This window comes from Leuciscus leuciscus (assembly GCF_965113295.1).
Source record: "Leuciscus leuciscus genome assembly, chromosome: 12".
In the NCBI taxonomy this organism is placed as follows: Eukaryota; Metazoa; Chordata; class Actinopteri; order Cypriniformes; family Leuciscidae; genus Leuciscus; species Leuciscus leuciscus.
In genome coordinates this window covers 30,331,954-30,358,388 of record NC_138736.1, presented here as the reverse complement: position 1 = coordinate 30,358,388, position 26,435 = coordinate 30,331,954, and the positions used below count along the sequence as shown (strand labels likewise).

The 26,435-nt window shown below is 37.4% G+C and overlaps 1 protein-coding gene across 4 annotated transcripts in view; it reads left to right on the top strand.

The window, feature by feature from the left end:
- Nucleotides 1-988: 988 nt before the first annotated feature.
- kmt2ba (lysine (K)-specific methyltransferase 2Ba) overlaps nt 989-26,435 on the top strand; it is a 34,099-nt gene continuing 8,652 nt past the window's right edge. Inside the window, exons 1-25 of one of the 4 annotated variants that reach the window (XM_082185253.1) lie at nt 989-1,492; nt 5,933-5,999; nt 6,837-8,288; nt 8,554-8,738; nt 9,668-9,775; nt 9,856-10,012; nt 11,005-11,215; nt 11,349-11,401; nt 11,741-11,995; nt 19,130-19,224; nt 21,321-21,698; nt 22,677-22,790; nt 22,942-23,088; nt 23,279-23,371; nt 23,488-23,605; nt 23,872-23,985; nt 24,067-24,254; nt 24,381-24,479; nt 24,761-24,871; nt 25,027-25,103; nt 25,493-25,593; nt 25,680-25,762; nt 25,841-25,975; nt 26,054-26,212; nt 26,299-26,416. In XM_082185253.1, the coding sequence (XP_082041379.1) occupies nt 1,202-1,492; nt 5,933-5,999; nt 6,837-8,288; nt 8,554-8,738; nt 9,668-9,775; nt 9,856-10,012; nt 11,005-11,215; nt 11,349-11,401; nt 11,741-11,995; nt 19,130-19,224; nt 21,321-21,698; nt 22,677-22,790; nt 22,942-23,088; nt 23,279-23,371; nt 23,488-23,605; nt 23,872-23,985; nt 24,067-24,254; nt 24,381-24,479; nt 24,761-24,871; nt 25,027-25,103; nt 25,493-25,593; nt 25,680-25,762; nt 25,841-25,975; nt 26,054-26,212; nt 26,299-26,416 (4,909 nt within the window). In that variant the 5' untranslated portion in view covers nt 989-1,201. Of the gene's footprint in view, nt 1,493-5,932; nt 6,000-6,836; nt 8,289-8,550; nt 8,739-9,667; nt 9,776-9,855; nt 10,013-11,004; nt 11,216-11,348; nt 11,402-11,740; nt 11,996-19,129; nt 19,225-21,320; nt 21,699-22,676; nt 22,791-22,941; nt 23,089-23,278; nt 23,372-23,487; nt 23,606-23,871; nt 23,986-24,066; nt 24,255-24,380; nt 24,480-24,760; nt 24,872-25,026; nt 25,104-25,492; nt 25,594-25,679; nt 25,763-25,840; nt 25,976-26,053; nt 26,213-26,298; nt 26,417-26,435 lie in introns of all 4 variants that reach the window. The other 3 variants (XM_082185252.1, XM_082185254.1, XM_082185255.1) reach the window with 3 other exon arrangements.

Below are 26,435 nucleotides of genomic sequence, written 5' to 3'. Positions count from 1 at the left end.
TATTGTTAAGATTTTACTTTTCCCCAACCCAAAACGTTCTGCTAGTGCAAATGACAAAATAATTCATTAGGCTTCAAATGATTCACATTCACAAATACTAATTACTTACAATAGCTATAAAAGTCATTCTTACGTTTACTTAATTAAAATCAATAAAGATTTCACAGCAGAAAGACACGTGTTTTTTTACTAAGAGAACAGAAGGCATGTTGTAGATTGTGTGCAACAGGGTTTGCAGCAGAGTTGATCATTTAGAACACTTAGAAATTAAAGTATCAAATATGATACAGTTGACAAATATGCTGTGTCATATTCGATACTTTAATTTCTAAGAGCTCTAAATTATCAACTCTGCTGCAAAATAACTTTTATAGCCATTGTAAGTAATATTTCAAGATAAACATTTACTGCAGAGAAGCAACTTAGGTTTGCCTAATTGTCCATAGACCTATGTCATTTTTAGAAAAATCATGTTAAAAGTATCAAATATGATTCAACAGACTTTTGAAGAATGATTATGCACATCTCTCAATCATCATTGAATTGACTTGCATTGGATTATTTTGTTTACTATTCTTATAATATTAATTATTATTATGTTTTGCCCCCCACAATTAAAACAGGGCTTTAAAAACCAAAAGCATTTATATATAATCTTATGCTATTGGGATATTTATGCATTTTATGTAAGTTGTCTTGCTATACTGTTATAATGTTCTCATTGATTTACATTACAATGTATCAGAATTTTATTTCAATTTTTGGCCATATAAACAACAGCAAGTGCATCAAATTACATATTGCATTTGCTCAGTTTAGGCCTCTGGAAAAAAATTGCAGGTGTTTTTTCCCTCCACGAGTGTGAGCTCCATATTCTCACTATATATAATAGGCTGCTGTATTCAATTTATATATTAAATGTATCAAATGATATAAAACATAAAACACACATGCAAACTTTGTATTTATTTCAGATTTTTTTAAATTTCCATAAACTGCTTTGTATGATTAAACTGTTGAATATATATTATTTAAGAAGTGTTTACAGAATGACGCTTCATTATATTCAACGGCAAACGGCCAAAAAAAGAAAAACACTTCATCTCCCATAATGCCGTTCGTTTCCTCCGCTATCTCGCGCCTTTCCATCTTGTTCCTCTCGAGAGCTCAAGCGCCGTAGTTGTTGTTGTGGTATGTAATAATGGCGGCAGCAGGAGGCGGATTACCAGCCTCGGCTGTTGTAACAACCATAAACACCTCCGCCACCGTTCGCTGCCGTTTCCCAGGTCGGCCATGGACGTCTCGGAGTCTGTTGAGGACGGAGAAACGCTCTCATATCGGTCGGGTGAGGGATGAAGACAGAAAAGGGCCGAGGCCCGTCGACGTTGGAGCTACGCTGAGAGAGGATCCGTCACTGTCGTGTTTGCTCGGGCTGGCGGAGAAACACAGGCTCCAGCGCGAGGCGGGATTCTGCACGAGCGGGAGCGATGAGGTGAGCGATTCGCCCGATCGTGCTAATAATTCACAGCAAGTGCATCAACAGCATGTCGCTGAGTGGCTGGTGTCAGTTCCTGCAGAGATGCATCCGCCTGATTACAGTTGCACGGTCGTGAGCTTTACAGATTACAGAGATGAAAAGTACTTAAAGGGACGCCCGTCATATGGTGGGCTTTTGCCGGGCTGTGGCGTTCACATGGCGGGTGTTTAACTGTGGTTGACGGTGTTGCCGTGGCTACGGGGATTGTGCGTGGGTCAGTGAAGGTGTGGTGTCCGCTAATTAGTTATGAGGGAGTTAGTGTATAGTCATCTGCTTTAAGACTTAATGTCAGTGTTGCTGACGGGCCTGTTTGTCTGAATAGTTAATATTAGTTATTTATATTAATGCCAAGTAGGCGTGGTGTGCATCAGAAATAAGATACAGTAACTAATGATGTATTCTGTCAGGAATCGCCATTGGATGAGTAGAAATATTGCATGGTTGTAATATATATATATATAAATCCCAGATCCTTTTGTACAACGTCAGGTAGCATTGTTTACAAACAAGTTAATTGCTTCGGTAACACTTTACAATAAGGTTAATTAGTTAACATTAGTTAACTACTTTAGTCAACATGAACTAAGAATGAACAATACTTCTTCAGCATTTATTAATCTTAGTTAATATTATAACATTTACTAATACACTATTAAATATCCACTTTTAATTTTGCCAAGTTGGTGATAAGTCCTGCAAAGCCAGACTTATGAAACAATAGTCAGAAAATCGATTTCTTTAATTAATTAAACCATTTGTTGAAACTTTAGACAAAATATTTAAAACTTGTAGTATGATCTAGATAGAATAACAGAATATGGATCGCTCACTCGAGGAGAAAAAAACAACACCTTTTTTTTTGCTCAGAGGCCCAAACTGAACAAAATAGTTTAATTTGATGCAGATTCTGTAATTAATAGGCTATACCAAAAAGATAATATTCTGGTAGCTACTTGTAATGTAAATCAATGAGATTTTTAGATTTTTCGGTATAGCAGACTACTATAAAAATGCATAAATGTTAGTTGTCATTCTGTTTCTCCTAATAATAATAATATATTAGTATGGTGATATTTAAATGATTAGTTTTATGATCAAAGCTCTGCAGTTTTCTTTGCAATGTAATATCATGATGATTGAGAGATCCCTAATTTGACCTTAGTTGTTCTTAGGTTGTTTATTATAGTCGCTGTACTCAATTTAACTTTTAGCGAGGGGTATGTGATATTGACAAAATTCTGGGATTTTATCGCTAACAAACATTAGACATATGTTGCTGTGTGTTTATTGTGTTGGTACCTTGCAGGTTTAGGACTTTAATATTTTTTTCTGAAAAAAGACAAACACAAATAGTGGTGAAAGCCAAAATATTAAATGTCAAGGATGAATATATTTACTGAGTTATCCACAATGTTTTTTAGATTTAGAGCGAAATTACAGGGGCCTTTCGTGCTGTGCGGGTCTGTAGCTCCGCCTGAGAGAGATCTGTTTCTTCTGGGTTGTGAATAGTATGTGTATTTTCTTAATTTCTGTTGTGCTGACCGGCAGAACTGGTAATGTCTAGGGCTGTAGTTAACCAAAGAAATGCTTAGTCGACCAAAGTCCTGTCCTGCGCAACGATAAGTCAAAAAAAAAAAAAAAAAAGACGCAATGTTTTGCATTTTGATTGAACATTTATTAAACAATTGTCATAGAGCATTTATAAAACAACAACGAAAAAACATCAATAATACATAAAACTATAATAATACAATTCGGTTTTTTTTAACTGCAAAGTGAGGAGCTCTGTCCTAGGTCTATAGTGACAGTCACAATCGCGCACCTGACCACACCACACGCTACAAAAAATATAATTGCTAAAACTGCCAAATAATGAAAAATCCTAACAAAAGCTCTCGTTTATACAGGCTGTATATTCTTCTTTACTTTCAAAAGCTATGGGTTAACTTTTGTCCAGCCGATCTACGTTAGGCGTTTTAAAACAAACACACAAAAAACCCAAATAGCCTTAAAAATTAATCCTAATAATAATAGGCTGTATAGTAGGAAGGCCTATAGGTTTATTTTCGTTTTGTTACATTATTTAGGCTATTTTCAAACGCGTCAAGTGTACAAATAAAAACAAAAACATAAGAAAACACGATCTATTGAGTCAGCATAATAAAGCCGTTAAGGATACTTACAGATCTAAAATAAACATTATTATTATTATTATTTATTATCTGCAGGCCTAGTCCACCTTTTTTATGTTGTGGGCCAAAAACACTAACATGTCCACATTCTTGGGTAAAAGACAGCTCCTCGACTTGTTAACAATAAATCCTGCTTTGGAAAATATGCGCTCTGCAGGAGTGGAGGTTGCAGGGATGCAGAGCACGCGTTTGGCTGCCCGAGCAAGTCGTGGATATCTCTCCTCATTATTTAGCTATCCTCATAGCTTGCACTCCACAGTCTTGTCGTCTTTTTTTGTAAAATGCAGCCAGACAAAAGATTTAGATTTTGTCGACTAAAGCCAAAACAAGTAGCGTTCTAACTGAATGAATACAGCAAAACTACCTATATTCCTTACTGAGCGCGAAGCAGCAGTGCAGCCCGCCACAGGTGCGGTTCCCGAGTGTTCTACGTGGTGCGCTAAACTGTGGCGCTGTTACAAAATAGCCTAAATTAAAGCATTTAAAGTTGGGGATAAAACATAGGCTAATTATATTTAGAATACAGTAATATATAACTGCTTATAAAGGAATAAATATCAAGGAGTAAGTCAATGAAAATTTCTTTATTGGTGAAAAAAAAAAAAAAAATTATGCCACTGGTCGACCAATGAGAATGTCAGTCGACCAAGACGGCATCGACCGATTAGTCGACTAGACGACTAAAGTTGAGAGCCCTAGTAATGTCGGAGCTTATCGATACTGAGGTCTTTCATACAGGGTTCCCTCGGGTCCTTGAAATCCTTAAAAGTTTGTGAATCTGAAAAAAAAAAATGTCTGGGCCCTGGAAAGTTTTTGAAATTAAACATGCATGGATATAGGGCCTTGAAAAGTCCTTGAATTTGAAGTTAACCAAGGTGTGGAAACCCTGTTCATAATTTAGCCCTGGGGCCGTTTAATACCAGGTTTCAGTACCTCAGACACCGAGGGCAGATGACAGAGGCATAATATCCAGTACGTCCATAAAATGTATTTTGAATTTGATGTGAGTAGATTAAAACAATGGCCGGTAACATGCATACTGTATGCCTAACTGTGTGTGTGGTATAAGCATACTTATTAGCAAATAATCAGAATAATGAAAATTGCATGTAAACTGGAGTAAAGTGTTCTGCTTGTGTCATGTAAACATCGTACTGCGATCATTAGAAATAATCACATTATTTGGTGCACATGTAAACACTGTCAATGTTTCAGTCCCTTATCCACATTTAGATTTTTGGTAATGAGCACCAGCCTTACTAGGTTTACCTTAAATTATAGGGACTTTTTCAGAAATTCCCATAGCTAATACAGTGAATCATAATGCAGTCTGATTCAAAGCTGAACCAGTATAGGACTCATGTTGAGCTTTTATATCACACATTGTAGACTGATGCAATCCGATCCTGTGCTTTGAAATTCTGAGGTATCTGCAATCAGTCGGTTACGCAGCATCATCTTTACATGAGAGGACAGTTGCGCTTTATGGGGAAAAGAAAAACTGACTTTGATTTCTTCAGTCTGAATCCTTATGACTCATGACTCATGAGTAGTGGTAAGTATCATTGAATGGTTTATGTCAAGGGAGGCTTATGCATTGATGTTTCTCTCTTGTAGACATTTTCCCCTGATATATTCGAAAGAAACTGATAGATTGACGATTTAAAGATTCTTTTTTGTGTATTTTGGAAATATCCTGGAAATAACCTTTTCTCATTTTGAAGAACCAATGTCGATTTGCTGTATTCAGTTGATGAATAAATAAAACTTTGTAATGTGCCTCCCATCCAATAAATCACAATAAGCATTGTGCTTTGTTACTTTTGATCTGAAACAGTCTCAGCTTTCAGACTCAGTCACTTTTATTAACCTAACCTATAACCTAATTCAGTATTGTGATGAGGACTGTTCTCTTCTGTGTCAGCATTTCTCACTGCTCATTATATTAGAGTGATGGAGAAGGAATCCCATGTCACGCATTGAAAAAATGAGTGTTGTGTTCGAAGGCTTAGTATTCATGGAAACAGTTTTTTGTTGAAATATTTTTTTATGTACAACACTGTTATCAATCCATCAGGGATTCTGTAGTGCTTAATGGTCTAATCCTACAGATAATATTTTAAATTAATTTGATGCTAAATGATTAAAAATATAAAACTACATGTAGTTTTGTGGTGATATTTTATCCATCTGTCTTTCTCAGGAAGGAGACTTCACAGGCTTTAAAGTGGACGGTCAGTCGTCCTTGCGTTCAGGACAAGGTTCATCCAGTGAGTGTTTCAGCTGTTTTTTATGTCTAATCAATTTGATGATGTTAACTCTAACATCGCTTTTACACATGCTAGATTTTATATTAAAAATTGTCATTCAGACCAAAATTGATCTACTAAAGTCAAGTGTGTTTATCTTATATTTTTTTGTTTCCTATGTAATTTTTCTGAGCTATGTATTTAACATGGTGTCTCTTTAAGAGAATAGGATGTGAAAGTTTAGAGGATGTATTATTTAAGCCTGAATGGGGCATAACTTCCTGTTTGATCATATAAAATTTTCATGTTACGATCATGATTGCTGAAGCTTTTATCATGGTATATGGTATTATCACGATATTGAAATAAGTTGCAAAAAAAAGAGCTTTATTATACTATAACAGGTTTAATAAATGCTTTAGAAGTTTTTTTTGTATTGTTAGTTTATATTAACCAATGAATTAACTAATAGAACCTTATTGTAAAGTGTTATCTGTCAATAATAATATATATAATATCTAGGGCATGTTGTAGTCCAGATTACAATGTATTTTATTTATATTTAAATGTGCGTTTCATTTCTACATATTTTTACATTTGGATTACCTATGCTCATTTTAAGTATATCTTGAACTTAAATTAATCTTTTCATACATTTTAATATTTTTTTCTAGCATTTTATTTTAGTGTGTTTATCTAAAATATAATTAAATAATAAATAAATATTCAATAAAATACTTTCTAGTTTCTACACAAAGGGTGTATAATGTTAATATTGAAATTGTGCCTGTATTTCTAGTTTTTAATTTTTTAATTTTTATGAATGATAAAATGTTGATTTTTTTTTTCTTGCATTAGATATAAAATCATCATTATTGGACAAACCTAACTTGAAAGGCAGAAGGTTATCCAGAACTGACCAAAAATCTGTGAGGCCCAAATTGGTTATTAAAATGGCAACCAAAAAGATGACCAAAAAAGAAACGACACAAACAAAAAGGCCATCTGTGGATAAAGATGGACATCTGAAACAGGGCAGCTCAAGTAAGAGAAATGGCAGGGTACTCAGAAACCAGAAAGAGGGACCATTGGCCTCCTTGCAGACTGAAAATGGGGTGGATGGGGCGTGTGAAAAGGAGGAGATCACTGGAAGGTCACAGAGACGTGGTTCCAGTGCAGCACAAAGCCGGAGGAGGCAGGACAAATTAGTGTGGACTTTAACACTGGTTAAAGGTAAAGAGCGAGCCTCCAGAGTAAAAGACACCAAAGGCCAAAGAGCTTCAGCAGAATATTCTAAGACCAACAGGAACAGGACAAAAAAAATAGCTGGTAGTGATCAGGCAGGTGCTGTATCCACAAAACCAATGGGCAAACAGAGAGGGGGCAGAAGGGCAGAAGCAGATGCGGAGCCTCTTGAATCACTTGGCGGAGGTGCAGGAGCATCTTTAAGTGACAGTTCATTAAGTTCTTCCAAAAATAAGCCTTTTGTAAGGCGACGAAAGAGTATATTTGGCCGTCGAAGTTTACTGCAAAAGGAAGTGCCCAGCAAAGTACCTGACAGACGAGGGCAGACCTCTAACATGCCTAGAAAGAGACAGCGACTTGTTTGCGCAGAGACAGGCTCTACACATGTGCTGCAACGGGTGGAGGGACAGGAACAGCCTCTTGGAGAGATGGAGAGGTCCAAATCTGAAGTCCAAGCTAAACAACCTAAACACTCTGCCAGACCAATTGTTAGCGCTCGTTCTTCCCGCGTCATCAAGATCCCAAAGAGGTTCATGGATGATGAGCGCATGTCTGCTCTCCCAGAACGAGGTTCCCCAAAAAAACCAGCTCTTTCTGAAATCCCAATGGATCTCGGCAAACCGAACATAGATCTCCAAACCCTCAATTCCGGAAGCAGGCTGAAGACCGCACAAGAACCTCTGATCCCAAACAATGATGAAAAAAGTGTTTCAGAAAAGGGGCAATCTCAAGGAGTCAAGCCTGTTTTGAGTTCCTCTAGGACTTCTGGGGGTCCTCGTGGGAGGGGTGGGAGACCCGGCCAATCCACGGACCAGTATAAGATATACTGGAAGTTGAAGAAGCTCACAGCATGTCTGGCAAAACGAAGGATGCAGCGGATTGCCAGTTCGAGCTCCAGGCTAGCAGAGGAAGGTGCTGAGGGAGGAACCCATGATATGCAGGAAAGGAAGTCTGATCTCAAATTGCAGGACATGTATTCTCCAGGGGTGGTGCCGAAAGTAACTATACGTGTTGGGGAACATTCGGATCAGACGTCTTTGGCAGAAGGACCTGCTAAGGAGAACGGTAGGGTTTTTGCTGTCAAGTATTATGCCACACATAATAAGAATAATAAACCTTATTTGTATACCAAGATGCTTATAAAAACGACACTATATTTAGCACCAAATAATTTACATGAAAACAAGTAATACCATAATTAATATAAAATATTAAAGATGACACACACTTTGTAATGCTAATAATTTTTTTTTTCACCTTTCCAAGTGTGTTGGTCTGTTCTTTTGTTCTCCCATTAACCTTGAGGCAAATTCCTTTATTCCTTCAGTAGAGACTTCTAACCTTGAGGGAACCACTGAAACGAGTGCACAAAATACTCAGATGATGTTGGAGCAAGGTGGTCACACCCCCAGAATGAGTCTTTCGGGTGCCAATAAGAGGATGTTCCACCTGCTGAAGAGAGCCAGAGTCCAACTGATTAAAATCGACCAGCAGAAACAGCTCAAATCAGCTCAGGTCAGAATGTTTAACAATTTTATGACAGCAAACAGTGCTGTGTTACATTTTTATAAGGCACTGTATCTGACAAGTTCTGACTATTCATAAGCTGGGTAAACGCAATGTGTCCATTTTCGAAGAATCATTTGGAGGTTCACTGTATACACAATCGTTCAAAAGTTTTGTACATTTTCTTTTTTGAAAGAAATGTATACTCTTTTTCAGCAGACACATTCAATTGATGAAAAGTGACAGTAAAGACATGTATAATGTTGCAATAGATTTCTATTTCAATTAATGTTACTATTAATCTATTAATGTTCTGTTTATCAAAGAGTCCTGAATCCCCCCCCCCCCCCAAATATTAAGCAGCACAATTGTTTTCAACATTGATAATAATCAGCATATTAGAATGATTTCTGAAGGATCATGTGACGCTATGTAAATGTGCGATTTTATGCGCTTGTCGTCCTATTGGATAAATTTGTCCGCCTCAGTGGAGCACATACGTTTTTAGAATTTATACGCATATTGGCATTTCCACCCAGCCTTTTTAAATGCAATATGCCAAAAATGTGCATAAAAATAGGCAGATAGAAACATAGCTGCTGAATGTTTTTTAATAACAGGAATAAATAACATTTTAAAATGTATTAAAATAGAAAAGTTATTTTAAATCGTAATATTTCACAACAATGCTGTTTTTTACTATATTTTACTGTAAATGCAGCCTTGGTGATCAAAAGAGATTTCTTAAAAAAAAATAAAAAACATAGACCCAAAACTTTTGAACGGTAGAGTATTAATATTTTTTGTCATCTTTGGAGACCTTAGTATGAACAATGTTTTTGAGTGGCAAATTATATTTTGATTAAACAATATATATAAGTCTGTAATATCTTTTAAATCATTGTAATTATACAAACAGTGATGTTTATGCTCTGCAGCTTCTGTCTGGCTCTGTGAGAGTAAGAGATGGATCAGCCACAGGCATGCAGAGAGGAAGAAAGAGGGGCAAGAGAGTAGTCCCAGCTAACCCAGAGGGGGCTCCACAAGTATGTTTCAATGAAAAATATCGCTTTGCAGATTTTTCATCGGATTGTGAGTTTAACGCTGTGCTTTTTTAACTTTGTAGGAGCAAGTGATCGGTGGTCCACGGATAAAGCATGTGTGTCGAGCAGCAGCGGTTGCACTGGGACAGCCACGTGCCATGGTTCCCGATGACATTCCCAGGCTCAGCGCCCTTCCTCTGCATGAGAGAGAGGGGATCACTGCTTCACCTGCCGAAGAGGGTACACACCTCTACTTTGCTCATTCTGTCCACATCCGTTATAAGTGACATTTGCTAATATCATGGAGATAAATGGGCTCTTTTGGCCTGTAAATTGTGTATTTTGTCATGTTAGTTACAGTGTAATTGTAATACAAGTTCAGCTCGTAATTTGTGGGCTTGAATGCATAAAATGTATGATTTCCTTTAAGGCTTTGTAAACAAGTTGTATAAAATGTAGAATGATTTTAAATATGATTAATATAATAATGAAATGTAAATATAGATATTCTATAATAAATATTCTAAAATATAAAAATATTTATTTTAGATTTAATGTACAGTTCCTAAAAGTATCTCTCTATTTGGACTACTTTATTATTTTTGAAACCCAGCCCACCAAGATATTAGAATGTTTATTATTATTTTTTATTAATTTAATTTAGTATAATTACGTGTAATAATAGTGTAATTTTGCATTCAACTCTTTTTTAGCTCTGTTTAGCTGAATATTCTCATCCTTTCTGGATATGGGAACATGTAATGGCTAGAAGTTTTGTAATTACGTGAATGTGAAAATAAAATGATCCTAGAGTGTGTTGCATTCATAATGCACAACATATGCAAACTGAGTCGTGGATTGTATTCAAAACACCACATGAGATGGCCTGAGGTCATTTGAAAAACTCACATAATGCACTACTGCACAAAAAAAAACAAAAAAACATAAAAATAGAAACACAAAAATTTGCATTATGGTACTTCTTTATTTGTTTGAAATGCTCGTATTTGAATGCTAATATGTGATTGCAATTTAAAGTGCGCCATCATTGCAATGTCTGAAATAATTGTAATGCCTACTTGTGGCAGCAGTTCACCATTATATCTAGGTGGTGTTCCCTTCATTTCCTAGCAAACCAAACCTTGACATTCCCAAAATGCCCTTATTCTTATGTTAGATGCTTTCTTTTGCCTCTGTCTCCCTCTTCCACTGGCCCCTTCTGGCTCTTCAAGATGTTGCATCTCACTCAGAACCAGAGAGTGAAGAATCTGTTGAGCCAAAGCCGACATGTAGACGCAAGTATGAAAGCACTGCTTTTGGCTATCGGCTAAAGCGCTGCATGCGCTGCAAGGGCTGCAATCGGCTGGAGGACTGCGGGAGCTGCGTGTTCTGTCTGGACAAGCCCAAATTTGGAGGACCCAACAAGAAACGACAGAGCTGTGTGTAAGTGTCCAAATAGTGTTAATTACAAGGTATTACATGGCAGCAAGCCTTTCCCGGGGTTTAAAGAAGTCATATCATACATTTCTTCTTTTTTGATCCTATTTGTGGACTTGTTTTTGTAATTTTTCAACAGCTTAAAGAAGTGTTCGCTGATTGAGCAGAACAAAACGAAACGATTTAACAAAGGTACTCTACTTGCCTCTTTAAAATTTAAATCCTTTTTAATGACCTGGTATTTACAGTCAATTGCCACTTGCCAATGCAAATATAATAATAATTAATAAAATGTACGTGTTTCAAATATTAAAGTTAAAAATACTGGTACCTCTACCACTTTAGCAGACAAAGTTGGCATTAAAGCTCGGGGTTGTGTTTCCCAAAAGCATTGTGAGCTGGGTTCATCGTAGAGACCATTGGTGGCAATGGTTCTATGATCTACTTGGACTTTTTGGGAAACTCAGCCCTGGCCTGTTGGTTATTCGTACAGATTTGATCATTTTATTTGACCACCTCTCTTTGGCGCAGTCCAGATGAAGCGGCGGCGGCGGCCATCAGCGGCCTCTGGCATGAACAGCAGCGAAGAAGAAAACGAGGAGGAAGGGGGAGATGAAGGAGGAGGAGGACAAGCCCAGTTCAGCCCCACCAGGAGGCAGCCCAGACGACATGTCACTCCTCGGTCCTACAGAAAAATGCTGGGGTACGACGACTCTGACACAGAGACACAGAGTGTCAGCTCAGAGAAGACAAAGGCCAGCGGGACCCAAAAGACTCAATCCAGTGGTATGAGTTTCATGTCAACCCTTACGGCAATATACACAGGGACAGCTCTTTGTTTGTCTTAAGAGCAGTAGCATAGCCACGAGGGGGCCTGCCCCCCCTGATTCCTGATTGTTTAAAATAAAAAATTAAGGATTTGTTCCTCTTATTGATAGATTGACCAGTGCTGTGCGATAAAATGCAACGCTGTTTTCAAACGTATTGGTTTGATTAACATGTTGTGCATAGCTTACGCTTTCATTTTCTTTGCGTGTGAAAGTTCATTAGCATGCCGTGACAATGGCGGATGCACAAAGTTCAATATTGTAGAAGTTGCTACATTTAGTTGTCGACCGATATTGTTTTTTTGATAGCAGATGCCGATATAAAGCCGATATGTAAAAATAATTTGTTTATTTTAATTAATATTTAATTAATTCGAAATGATAAATAAGAAGAAAAAATAAATCTTTAAAATAAACATGCTTGTACTTTAGATGGCAACTTCTTGATTCTGCAATCCTATTACAGTATTTTTCAGAAATAAAGTTATTGTTTAAAAAATATATAAATATATGAATAAAAAGGAAGTAAACACTGTAACAGGTCACTCAGTAATCTGGTAAGTTTGTGCACAGTGGGAATCATATTTTTCCCAAAAAAGACAAGGTAATACAAATTTTTCATACGGCACACAGTGAAATTGGTTACAGCATGTCGGTTGTACAGCATAACACATTGGTTATAGCACAGCGTATTTTAAAATCAAGGATTTAAAGTTTGTCGATCACGTCTCCAGTTTATGGAGCTTATAATATGACAAAATGATTTGAATTTGAATTGTGTAAATTTGAATTATTTGCAAGTGTAATCTAACTAAATTGAATTTTAGGTGGTAGTTTAAATAGTTCTGAATTTGATTTTTTTAAACGAATATTGAACGTTTGAAATTTAACAAATTGAAATGTTTTTATGGCTGAATTGTATAGACATGTATTTTCAAACAGCTAGTCTTTTTGTTCTGAATTCGTATAGTGCAAATATTCAGTTTAAAAAAATACAGATTCAAGTTTTCAAGATGAAGAAATTCGGAACTTCAAATTCAGTTTTCTAAAATTCAAGTTAAAAAATTCAAGTTCAAAAATTCAGATCTTACAGAAAGTAGGTCACAGGTCATCCACAGGGAAGAGTAAAGGATCTCAGATAAGTCGAACAGAGCATTTTGGCTGCACTGCAGTAGTTTTCTGCCGCAAACGCGGTGGTGGTTCAAGAGAATCCGTGTATCTTTCGTTCAGTCGTTTTTTTATTTAATATTAAGAGTAGAAAAATGAGAAAACAGCTTGAGTATTAGATTTCTTCTAATATTCTAGTAATAATAGTCCGCTGCAGCAGTTGCACGGAGCTTACAAAACGCGTGTATTGCAACTATAGGCTACATTTAATTTTCTCATCAAACAACTAGACTAACGAATGGCTCAGCACAACAGAAGAGCTTAGACAGGGCTTTCTCTCTGTGTAGACCAGCAGTTGGTCTGAATTTGCCTATTTTCTCGACTGTATAGGCTAAGTCACGTTTTATCATGAAACACGCTGTGATTTATTCCAAAGTGACTCAGGCATATATAATGCATTTAACGTTAAATAATCTAAATGTTGACTTTCAAAAGTAGGCGCGCCAAGAGGCTATTCTCTGTATTTTGGTTCATTTTTGGTGAGCGCCAGAAAGATCTAAAGAGACCGAGACGCGCTAAAGCAGCGCATCATGTTGTTTTATTTATTTTTCAATGGCATGATATTTTGTAGTCATTTTGAATGTACACAAATAAAAATATACATTTTACTGTTTCGGATGATGTCATATTATCTGTATGACTAAATAACAGAGTATTAAGTTATTTCCCAGCAGTGGAACAAATCCAAGTGATGGCGCTCGCGCATCGCGCTCTCACACAACATAGTATCAGTTCTGGCGTTGCTTCATATCGCAGACTGTTCATTATCAAAATGAAACACAGTCAACCAAACATATAAAAAGTTATTCTGCATAATTTAATTGGTCTGTTGTACAATATTAAGGGCAAGCTGTGCCACACACAGTCCTACTCCAAACATTTCCCTTGCTGTGAAGACGCTGATTTAGCCTATAGGCCTACGTGTATTTTGGGACTCGACTGAAGTATGAAGCCTTCTTTATATTAATAGTTAGCATCCACATGTTACATTGCAATGAAAACTTTTGACTGAATGAGAGATGCGCGACCATTTCGATTTAAATAAATTTGTTTAGGCTTGGCGTTTATAAAGGGCACAATATAGGCTATTTTTATAGTCTGTAGCCTATATATTATTTTATTATAGCCTAGCCTACATACTTATTTTTCATTCTTGTTGTTTTTTGCATTCATTTGTCATAAGGGAAAGTAAAATAGGCAACACATAGCCTACATGTTAATAGTGTTTATCATGTAAATGCTGTATTTTATTTACAGGTCTTTTACACTATTGCTGAATAGGCTAATATAAAAAAAATACAAATAATTATGACGCCTTTCTCTCTCAACATGATCCGGTGTGACTTGCACTCATGTGCATGCGACTTATTTTCTGGCAAATACGGTCAGTTAAAAAATGTTGCTGTATTGTTACAAAATGCATAGAGTGGAGACCATTTGGGCAAAAAAACTAATAAACAAAAAACAAACATATTGTGTTCATTACCCCCACCCATAGACGTTGGAACAGGGGGGGCGGGGGGGTCGGCCGCCCCCCCCACCACCACCCCTTTTCCCCACCCCTCTAGGGGTCAGCCAGCTGTTTTTTTCGTTGTTTTTGGTTTCCATTTTATATACAGAATCTGAATTAAATGTGTTTGATTTAAGCCTACATTTCAACATTTTGTGTCATAAAATTTCTTGTTTTTAAGGCTTTCGCACGTACGGTCACACCGTTGTGATCAGTCTAGGCTGGTCCCTGGAGCGTTTCACACCGGTGTGATCAGAACGGTCAGTGCATCACATGATCAACTGCTAAATTCAAATGTTGAATTTAGCCAGAGACAGGCGCGCTCAGAGCTGTCATATATCACAACTTTTCAGTGTTTTCAACCACAGGTTTCAGACATATAAATTCACATAGCCTAAGTAGGCTACTAAAAAAACAATACATTTAGAATTTGTAAAATACACACTGATGTCTATAGACATCAGTGTGTATTTTACAAATTCTAAATGTATTGTTTTCGGAGGTAATAATAATCCTTTCCATTATAATTCGACACGTTTTATTCATATCAGATACACATTGTGTAAGTAACTTTAATGTTTACTCTATTCTTCTCCCAGTTCACCAGCCACTTACTTTTATGTATTTCGGGAGAAGTGGATGAATGTGAAATTTACACGTGTTGTAAATCCAACAGATCCGATTCTCTGAACTGCGTCTGCGGCACAAACTAACACGGCGGCGCCCATCGCGCATACAGCTCAACTAACGCGATCGTTATAAAGGTGTTTAAACAACAATACACTTCCACTTGCATATATTTGACAATCGGAATATCAGATATTTCATGCCATAGCTAACACATTTGTGAATATTCTGAATAAAAAAGGAAAAATGACATAAAAGCAGATCATCATTCATTCAGCGCTGTTGACTTTAGAGCGCTCCGTGGATAGACTGAAGGAGTGGTCCGTGGAGCTCGCTGAACTCCAGACACACATGGCCACGTTTTCTGCGCGTTTATGACCCTGCTCTGCGTAAATGCATTGCCTCTTTTGACGCGTTTTGACATAGATTTCATTGAAGGTAAATTGGAGCGGCCACACTGAGCTGTGCGTAACGCCCACAGACTTGAAGTGAACGAGACAGAGGCTGTCCGGTAGCCTACTGTCTGAAATGGTTAACTCTGTGGGGATGCATGTGCAAAACAGGTTTAACTAATCATAAAGTCAATCAGGATACATAACACAGGCTACTAGGCCTACACTAACCCCCCCCCCCCCCCCCCCTCAAGAATCCCGCCCCCCCTCTCACAATATAGTTCCCACGTCCCTGCCCCCACCAACATTTGGGCTTAATCACTGTTATTATTAGGAAATGTATTTAGGTGTAGACAAAATCAGTTATGTTTATTTATAAATATGAACGTACCTCGCATTTCCCGGACACTAGCCATTAGTCTACTTCTTTGGCGTATTTTTTTTAGCTGGCCAGTTCTCAAAATCTGTGTGGAAAAGCTGCGGAGCGCGGAGAGAACGCACAATGGCTTTGCTTTGGAAGTTTTTTTTTTTTTTTTTAAGTTTAGTTGCCAGAGAAAATAACACACCGTTTTGTTTAACATCAATTGATACTCAATATTAATTAAATAAATAAATATAATGTCAGAGAATGCACAAAGCGCATCCTTTTGAGATGTAAATTATAATACATTTTAATAAAACACACAAGGCCTACATCATAAAACTCAGAAGATTATGTATTTTAATATATTATATTATAATACAAATAAAAAGGCGTCATACTTCAGTCGAGTCCCAAAATACACGTATAGGCTAAATCAGCGTCTTCACAGCAAGGTAAATGTTTGGAATAACAAGTAGGACTGTGTGTGGCACAGCTTGCCCTTCATATTGTACAACAGACCAATTAAATTATGCAGAATAACTTTTTATATGTTTGGTTGACTGTGTTTCATTTTGATAATGAACAGTCTGCGATATGAAGCAACGCCAGAACTGATACTATGTTGTGTGAGAGCGCGATGCGCGAGCGCCATCACTTGGATTTGTTCCACTGCTGGGAAATAACTTAATACTTTGTTATTTAGTCATACAGATAATATGACATCATCCGAAACAGTAAAATGTATATTTTTATTTGTGTACATTCAAAATGACTACAAAATATCATGCCATTGAAAAATAAATAAAACAACATGATGCGCTGCTTTAGCGCGTCTCGGTCTCTTTAGATCTTTCTGGCGCTCACCAAAAATGAACCAAAATACAGAGAATAGCCTCTTGGCGCGCCTACTTTTGAAAGTCAACATTTAGATTATTTAACGTTAAATGCATTATATATGCCTGAGTCACTTTGGAATAAATCACAGCGTGTTTCATGATAAAACGTGACTTAGCCTATACAGTCGAGAAAATAGGCAAATTCAGACCAACTGCTGGTCTACACAGAGAGAAAGCCCTGTCTAAGCTCTTCTGTTGTGCTGAGCCATTCGTTAGTCTAGTTGTTTGATGAGAAAATTAAATGTAGCCTATAGTTGCAATACACGCGTTTTGTAAGCTCCGTGCAACTGCTGCAGCGGACTATTATTACTAGAATATTAGAAGAAATCTAATACTCAAGCTGTTTTCTCATTTTTCTACTCTTAATATTAAATTAAAAAAACGACTGAACGAAAGATACACGGATTCTCTTGAACCACCACCGCGTTTGCGGCAGAAAACTACTGCAGTGCAGCCAAAATGCTCTGTTCGACTTATCTGAGATCCTTTACTCTTCCCTGTGGATGACCTGTGACCTACTTTCTGTAAGATCTGAATTTTTTAACTTGAATTTTTTAACTTGAATTTTAGAAAACTGAATTTGAAGTTCCGAATTTCTTCATCTTGAAAACTTGAATCTGTATTTTTTTAAACTGAATATTTGCACTATACGAATTCAGAACAAAAAACTAGCTGTTTGAAAATACATGTCTATACAATTCAGCCATAAAAACATTTCAATTTGTTAAATTTCAAACGTTCAATATTCGTTTAAAACAAATCAAATTCAGAACTATTTAAACTACCACCTAAAATTCAATTTAGTTAGATTACACTTGCAAATAATTCAAATTTACACAATTCAAATTCAAATCATTTTGTCATATTATAAGCTCCATACCAGTTAAGCTGAACAGCTGGATACATTTTTCACACGGACAGACCGTCACGCGCAGAGTAACATGCAATCATGCAGGCTACAAATGCACACTTCAGAAGATCTCACTGCTGGATTCCATTAAATCTGCAAGGTTTGTGAAAATAAATGTTTATTAGATATTCAAAGAGTCATTTTAATTATATAAATGCGTATTTACTTAATCTTGACGGAAAGTGAGAAAGTATTATAGTGTTTGCATTTCTGTTACTAATATAAATGCAAACGCTATACTTTTTCACGTACCATTTACCATAAAAGTTCTATCTAATAACGTATTAGATATGACTGGTAAACAGAGACCATGTTAGTGCTGTTATCAGGAGCTGCAAGTCTCAGGCGTTCTCATCGCTGCCCATCAAAATAAAAGTCCTGCTTCTAACACATCAAGCCAATCAGAAAAACTCATCGGCCGATACTAATATTTAAAAAATGCCTCGCCGATATATATCGGTCGAAAACTAATCTGTATCTGAACCTACTTCACCTTTCCACGAGACAGCGGGTGAAGCAGCACCTGAGGCTTCCCATTTCCAGGACATGCATATTTCATCACTGGACTGTAGTAGTGAGACTTCCACGACAAGGACACAAATCGGCACAATGCCAAATGATTTTGTCTCATTATAACAGCGAAAACACCTCATGTCAGCTATGGTCATAAAGATAAGAGTAAGACATCATTCAAAACTGTAAAGGGTCTATTTTTATCTGTGTACACTCACAATAAAAAAAAGCTGAATTCGCTGTCTGCCGTCTCAGTTTCCTTTCCCTGAAGTTGTGCGTGTCACAAAAATGAACCGAAACTCAGCATATAGGCTACTACTTGCAGTAGCATATAGGCTACTACTTTTTCTTTCGTTTTGTTAATCTGTATTTAAATGAAATGGATTTCGTTTATGTGAATTCCTTTTATATACGTATACATATATATTCTGTTTTTCTCCTTGAACTGAAGTGTTGCATGTGCGTGATGTGACGATGTATGAATCTTAATGATCTGTTGTTATGCTGCTATTTGCACATGTAAAACTGAACAATTTTTTGGGGTATTTTTAATGGCTCACAGACACTTATCCATTCTAATTTAATTCTAATAATTCAGGGGAAAAACCCAAAGTTAACATCCCTAGCCTATATATATTGTGGCCCCCTCATTTTAAGATGGGACATCCCCCCAGTGTCTCTGAGACTTAACCAATACTTTGAACTTCTTTCCAGACATGGCTACCTCTGTAACTGCTCCAGAAGAAGCAGCAAAGCAGAAAAGGCAAGGCCTTTACAGAGCATTTTGGGCCCAACGCAGAATTGATAAGGTACAGTAACTCATTGTCATTTTGATGATCCCAAAATGGATAATCTGACTATTAATCGACCTGGGTTTAGTCTCCCAAAAGCATTGTATGCCTAAGTAGATCGTAAAACTGCTGCCACCCAATGGTCTCTACAATAAACTTAGCTCACAAGAAAAATTGTTTTTACTTTTTTTTTAAACTTAATTTCTTCATTTTCACATGTTAAACCATCTAACTTTAAAAAACATTTTGGTGCATCTAGATTTTATTTGATTGGTTGGCACATTGCATTCCCAAATGCACGTTATAAGTGACCCAAACTCAGATGCGGAGATGTGTTTGTGTGGAGCAAAATTTACTGAACCACGCATATATTTATTTAATTAAATCACAGCCTTTGCCATTTTCATAATCACACTTAGCCATATTGCGATTTTGGTTTTATTTAGATTAATTGTATAGCCTTATTTTGGTATTTCACTTATAGCTCAATCCAAATGACCTATGGCTAAGCCACGCCCCCTCCACTCACTCAGACAAACAGTCAACATTCGGTAACAGGCGCTATGGCAGCTGTCACAGTAGGAGACATTTCACAGGAGGCAATTGATGATTTTTTGAGACAGAAAGATTATATATCATCTCGAAGTCACCAAAAGGGCCTTAACTATGCATTGGAGGGTTATATTAATAATTTTGTTGTTGAGAAAGTCAATGAAAAGCTTCAGCTCCAGGCAAAGATTTACAGGTCACAGTGTAAACGTTAGTTTGGTGCTATTTCACTTCAAACGCTCGCTTTATACGCACGTCCTATTCGCTTTGGACACGCGAATGGATTCAAAATGTTCAAGCGTCGAACTAGACGCGATACGCACGAATTTGACGCTCTATTCGCGTTTGGTGTGAACGCAGCATAATGAACAGGCTGCGATGTCAAGATTGCAATGCTGGAATGTGTGTGTGTGTGTGTGAGAGAGAGAGAGAGAGGCGCGGGCGCAATCGAACAGTGGAAACATAAAAACATACTCTATCATTTCATACAGGACATCATTAAAACGGCAAAGTGTTTAGCCTACTTATATTTGTGTGTAAAGTTACAACGCTGCTAGAAGCTAGGCTAACGTTAGCCTAACGTTACGTTAGAGATGTTAAAGATAACGTTCAAATACGTTGTTGACTTACCTTAGAACAGATGTAGACATCCTTGTTTAATTTATCCACGTTTAGTTGGTGTTGTGGTCTAACGTTACCGCATAACTTAATCCAGAGCAGACACTTATCTCGGTTGAGATGTGGCTTGGGAAAGGGTAAAAAATACACACCATCGCCCAGCCTCTCGGGATACCTAGTGTCAGAGTTGCATGTACCCCATGCACGCCGTTTGACCATTTTAAACTTAAAATGACAAGAAAAAACATATAAAAACTAATGAAATCTGACTAACTGCAATGCATTTCAATGGACGTGGAAGCAGAGAATGTCTGAGTGTATTGGGTTAGCTATGCGCACTGTGATTGGCTCATGGCGTTTGGGGGCGTGGTTTAGCCATAGGTCAATTACTGAATCACCTCTGAAATAAAATGTTATCCTCTTTAACTCTTGTCTAATTGAATGCATTTTGGAATTATCTTATGTCTTTCTCTCTTTCAAATAAAACTGCTCTTGCCCTTTTCTTGGGTGCAGTTTTTCCTGTCTCTCCACAGCTACAGCGTTACAGCATGTCCTAACCAGGTGTTACATGACAAGATTCTGCCATCAAGTCACTTTTCTGTCCTTGCCTTCTCAAGGAGATAAATTAAAACCCAAACGTGTGACAAAAATGTCTTGTTGCATATTGCTTTTTGTGGTTACCTCAACTCAACAAAAGAATTATAACCATTTATAATGTTCTGCCTGGTTAGGACACTGTTGGACTAGTAGTACTCTTTCCTTTGTTCTAAACATCTACATCTGATGGTGATGGAAATGGTTACTTTCCTCTGTTTCCTCTCATGCTCTGTTTGGTGACAGTCCTCCTCCCGCCCAGTTTTTATCGATTCCTTTTCCTACTTGTATCCACTATACGCTGGTCCCCTCGTATTCCCCCAATTCTCTTGGTGTTTTTGACATTTACACAGGAGCCACTTAAACCATCTTCATCATCATCATCATCATCATCGGACCCTCCAGCACCACCCCACCATCCCTTCACCCCCACAGGAAGTCCCTCCCTCAAGCCTGAGCGCAAGCTGCTGTTGCGGCTGGAAAGGCTACCGGCCAATGTTGTGCAAGCGGCCTTGTTGGGCGTAGCAATCCCGGACACCACAAAGTCACAGAAAGTGATATGCGAGGTGGTGGAAGAGGAGCAAGCTTTTTTTCACTGCTCCTCTCTTACTCATTCTCAGAGTTCGGCGGAGCACACGCCTTCTAGTGTCCTGACTCCGCTGGCCAATGGCTGCACCCAGAGAGGCAAGTTGTCACAGCGGACGATGAACAAGATTCGCGTGGACTTCAAGGTCAGAGCTGAGATTTCTATGATTTTTATATGAAACCAAAAGCTCAGTTTTTTGGGGGTGTTTTAGATGAATATTGATAAAAATATTGATTGTTCATTCAAAACACCAAAAATAAAACAAAAAATTAAAAGTTTTAAACAAAGTTTTATAAACACACACCCACACACTCATGTCTGGTTCGCTATCTTTATATATATATATATATATATATATATATATATATATATATATATATATATATATATATATATAAAATCTGTTTTTGTTGTATGTACCTTTTACACTTTTTTTATTTTTTTATTATGGCCAAAAAAAATAAATCCTAATGGTAAATAAGTTATTTAAAATATTTGTAAATTATGTACAATTTAAATTGTTACATTTTTAGTTTTGGGGTGATATTTAAAGTCATAGGGTTAAAGTCATCATGAAATCAAAATTGACCCTATTTTCTTTTATTAGTGCACATTTACTAGTCGTGTGGTGAACAATTCATTAGTGCAAGATAATACACCGAAAAAAATGTTTGACGTGGTAATCTTTAATCAAAATCAGAAAATTTGCTTCTGCTCTGGAATGCCTTTCCTTCTCTTCTGATGTCAGTTTGATGGCTTGGGTTGAATAACTTTAATCACTCCCCTCAAACCGTCAGTCTGCTTTGAGCGAGGAATGGAGAGAAGGTGCGCTAAAGTAAAACCCCGTCCTCTATTCAATATTCCGTTTCACTTGGAAATGCGTCACAACACTGAAGTAAAGTCGGTTGCAACTTCTGGCTCACGTGGACTTGAAGCCAGAAATGTTCTTGATGGTTTTTGTGACAATAACCCCTTTTTCCCACTTCATTTATTTAATAATAAATAAAAAAAAGCTGTTAAGAGGTCTGTTTTTAAGTCGGTTTTAATTCCCAAAAGTGGATCTCAAAAGTTTTTATTTTGCTGCCTCTTTAATTTGTTTACATTTTAATGTTAATTTATGCAGGAGGACTGTAACATCCAGAATGTGTGGTTGATGGGAGGATTAAGTATTCTCACTTCAGTTCCCATCATGCCCCAGTCTGTGTGTCTGCTCTGTGCCAGCAAAGGCCAACATGATGTAAGATCCAGCTTTCAGTGCATCACTAAATACCACAGAATCATCATCCATATTCCTTCAATCATAACAAACAAACAAAATGTCATTATTTGCTGAATAATCTATCTATTGGCCCATATCTAATTTTGAGTTTGATTGATCTTTTTACCAGATGATCTACTGTCAGATGTGCTGTGAGCCTTTTCACCGTTTCTGCCTGTCACCAGACGACTGCCCAAAGGAGGAGAACAAGGAGAACTGGTGCTGCAGACGCTGCAAGTTCTGCCATGTTTGTGGCCGCAAGAGCAAGCAAGCAAAGGTGCATTACACTTTTAATTTAGTACTAATACAGAATAGTCATGAAGGTGTTATTACTTTTCTAATTAATTAGACCTATAGTTTTCACATTGCAGAAGAGAAAAATAATGTAAACGTACGTCGAAGGAGCCATGCAAGTACATATATTTGATGACAAATCAACTAATCATATTCTGTTCTTCCTCATTCAGCCAGTTTTGCAGTGCAAGAGATGCATGTACTGCTACCATCCATCCTGTTTAGGACCCACATATCCCAAATCTGTAAAAATGAACACCTCTTGGGTGAGTTATCGCCCTAAAATCATCATTCTAATTTTCACCTAGTTTGACAGACATTGCGTTTGAATTATTCATACAGTGATAAGGCCATCAATTTAGTCTGCTTTGTTTCTTTGCAGATTTGTATGCTGTGTATCAGGTGTAAGAGCTGCGGTGTGACCCCTGGGAAGTCCTCGGACTTGTCCTGGAACAGTGAGCTGGACCTCTGCCCTGACTGTAGCAAACTCCATAGCAAAGGTTTGACAATGCAAACGTCTAGTCAGATACTAGTTCAGTCTGAAATGTTAAGGTCCTGCACCTTTAATAGAATTTATTTTATTATATTAATTAATGATTTCATTGCTTATTTTTATTTAATTGTATTAATTCAGTTAACTGAATAATAATATTACTTGTATATAACATTACATTTTAATATAAACAAATTTGTTTGTTTAACTCATGGTTTTGTGTGATTATGTCTAAGAATTTTGCATTGTAATTTGTTGATTGTGTGTTCGCAGGGAACTTCTGCACTGTCTGTCTGAAGTGCTTTGAGGAACATGAGTTTGACAGCAGCATGATGCAGTGTGCCCGATGTGCACACTGGGTCCATCCCAAATGTGAGGGGCTCACAGGTAAGATCCATTTTCAATGCCTTGCTGATCTCACACACTGTACTCTGTCCTGTATTTCCTTCCTGTGTTTTTCATCTTCAGATGATCTGTATGAGATCCTTTGTCGTCTACGGGGGAAGAGCCTGGTGTTTTCCTGTGCTCCCTGCAGTAAGAGATTCCGCAGCGGCTGGCAGGACGTCGTGCAGGTCGTTTTGAGGAACGGTCTAGAGAAGATCATGGATGGATTGAGGAGCTCTCTGAACATCTGTCACCTCCTTGTATGTGCGCAGGTGAGGTTTGAGCAGTCTGTGTACTGAGAATATGTCCCCTTTAAGATTTAGTTTGAATGATTTATCTGTTCACCCTCCTGTAGTGTCTAGGTAAATCAGATGTGTTTTATGTGTGTATCTGAACAGTGTGAGGCCTGTCCAGATTTTGAGGTTGTAAAGAAACAGTCAGGCTGTTGTTTACATCCTATAGAGAAGAAGCTGGAGAATGACCTGTACACTTCACTGGTGAGATCTTTTATACATGTGAAACAAGTTGACAACATAAATAGGTTTTTCAAGAAGAATTGTGTTTCTATTTCTATTGTCTACTAACTTTCTATATCCTTAATAATCCAATACTATGTATAATTTACATTCAATCTAAATCTTTCCTATGCATTTGGAGAAGAACCATTGAATTAGTCAGTCTATCAATATATTTAAGTCGGAAATCACAGTTTAGAGATTTGGTATCAGTTAAATAGGTATAAAACATTAACTAAATGCTGTTTACTCTGTCCTTTCAGAAAGCATTTCATGAGGATGTGGTGATGGTGTTGGTGGAAAGGCTGAGAAAAGAAGAATATCTTCCAGTGGAGCAAAGACCCACAAGCCAAGCCAAGTTGTATTACATAAAGGTAATGTTTTTTCTTTCTTTCTGTAGGTCTACAATAGCTGCTGGTGTTCAGTTCAGCTGTTATTGGATATTTTAAAGCAATACATATTTTATGAGTGATATTTGCAGACTGTAGTTCATTTTGGTGCAAATTTTGTCTTTGTTCTGTCTTTGCAGCTAGTAGAACAAGTATTTAGCTGGTTCAACAGTCAGGACCCCAAAACATGGAACCCTCGCATGCAAGAATTTCCACGGTATGAACTTTTTTTAGCAATTAAGTATTCCAGGTTAAACAACTTGTTGCTCTGTAGACTGTCGATTACCATCGAAAATAACTTTGAGGCATCATTCAGATTGTAACCAACAAAAATTAGTTTATAAGACAGTTGTACTGTTGGGTTTACAAACTGAAATGTTAAGCTTGTCTTTTTGCTACAGCACTTATATTAATGATTCATATTCCTTGAAGTCAGTATTAAACTTTGAGCAAATTAATTTGGGAATCAGTGGATCTCAACCTTTTTGACTGCAAACAGGTCTTATTTTAAGTCTTCTTGAGGCCCCCTTGGAAACTTGTTGAGAGCCATTCCGGTTTTTCTAATTGTTTTTAGTAAAGGTTCATTTTGCCCCTTTTGTTTCATAGTGGTATGCTTCCTGAAGCTGTAATTCCCCCCAGCAATGAACACAGTTATGCACAATGGCTTAAAGAGCAGAACCCAGAAAACTCTCACTCAAAATCTCAAGGTAAGCACATTGTGTTTTTATCTTTATGGCTCATGCTCTCATCTTGTTTGTATCTTGTTTGGTTAATTTGTGTCCATGAACCACAGATCTGCAGAATGTGAACTCTCAGTCTTTCATGGATGAAAGACAGTGCTCCCTCTGTCAGCAACATGGAGATGCCAAACCGAATGTAGGTGAAACCACGAGCAGTTCTGTGTTCTGGGATGATTATTCTGTTGGACTCAGTTGAGTTGTATTTTATGTGTAGGATGCTGGTAGGCTGCTGAATATTGGACAGAATGAATGGGCTCATGTGAACTGCTGCATGTGGTCGGCGGAAGTGCAGGAAGTCAAAGGAGCTTTGCTGCATGTTCACAGTGCCGTTGCCAGGGGCCGGTTCATGGTAAGTATCAACTGATAAAGAATAGTGTATATGTGGAATAAAATGTAGAAATATTATTAAATGTACCTTTTTTTCCAGCGCTGTGAAAGTTGTGGCCAAACAGGGGCGACTGTGGGTTGTTGTCTCACCTCGTGTCAGAGTAACTACCACTTCATGTGTGCTCGTGCCAGCAACTGTGTCTTCCAGTGTGATAAGAAAGTCTACTGTTACAAACATCGTGAGCTCATAGACAGCAAGGTTTGTATGTTTAGCAAAACGGTTAATGTTTTACAGTTACTGTATAATTTGAAGTGAAGAGTGTAAACAAGCTTTTCTTTTTATAGATTGAACAAGGCAATGGTTTTGAAGTTCTCAGAAGGGTCTACGTTGATTTTGATGGAATCAGTCTGCGTAGGAAGTTTCTAACAGGCTTGGAGCCAGAGTCTGTAAATGTGATGATTGGTGAGCAAGCGGGTCCTTT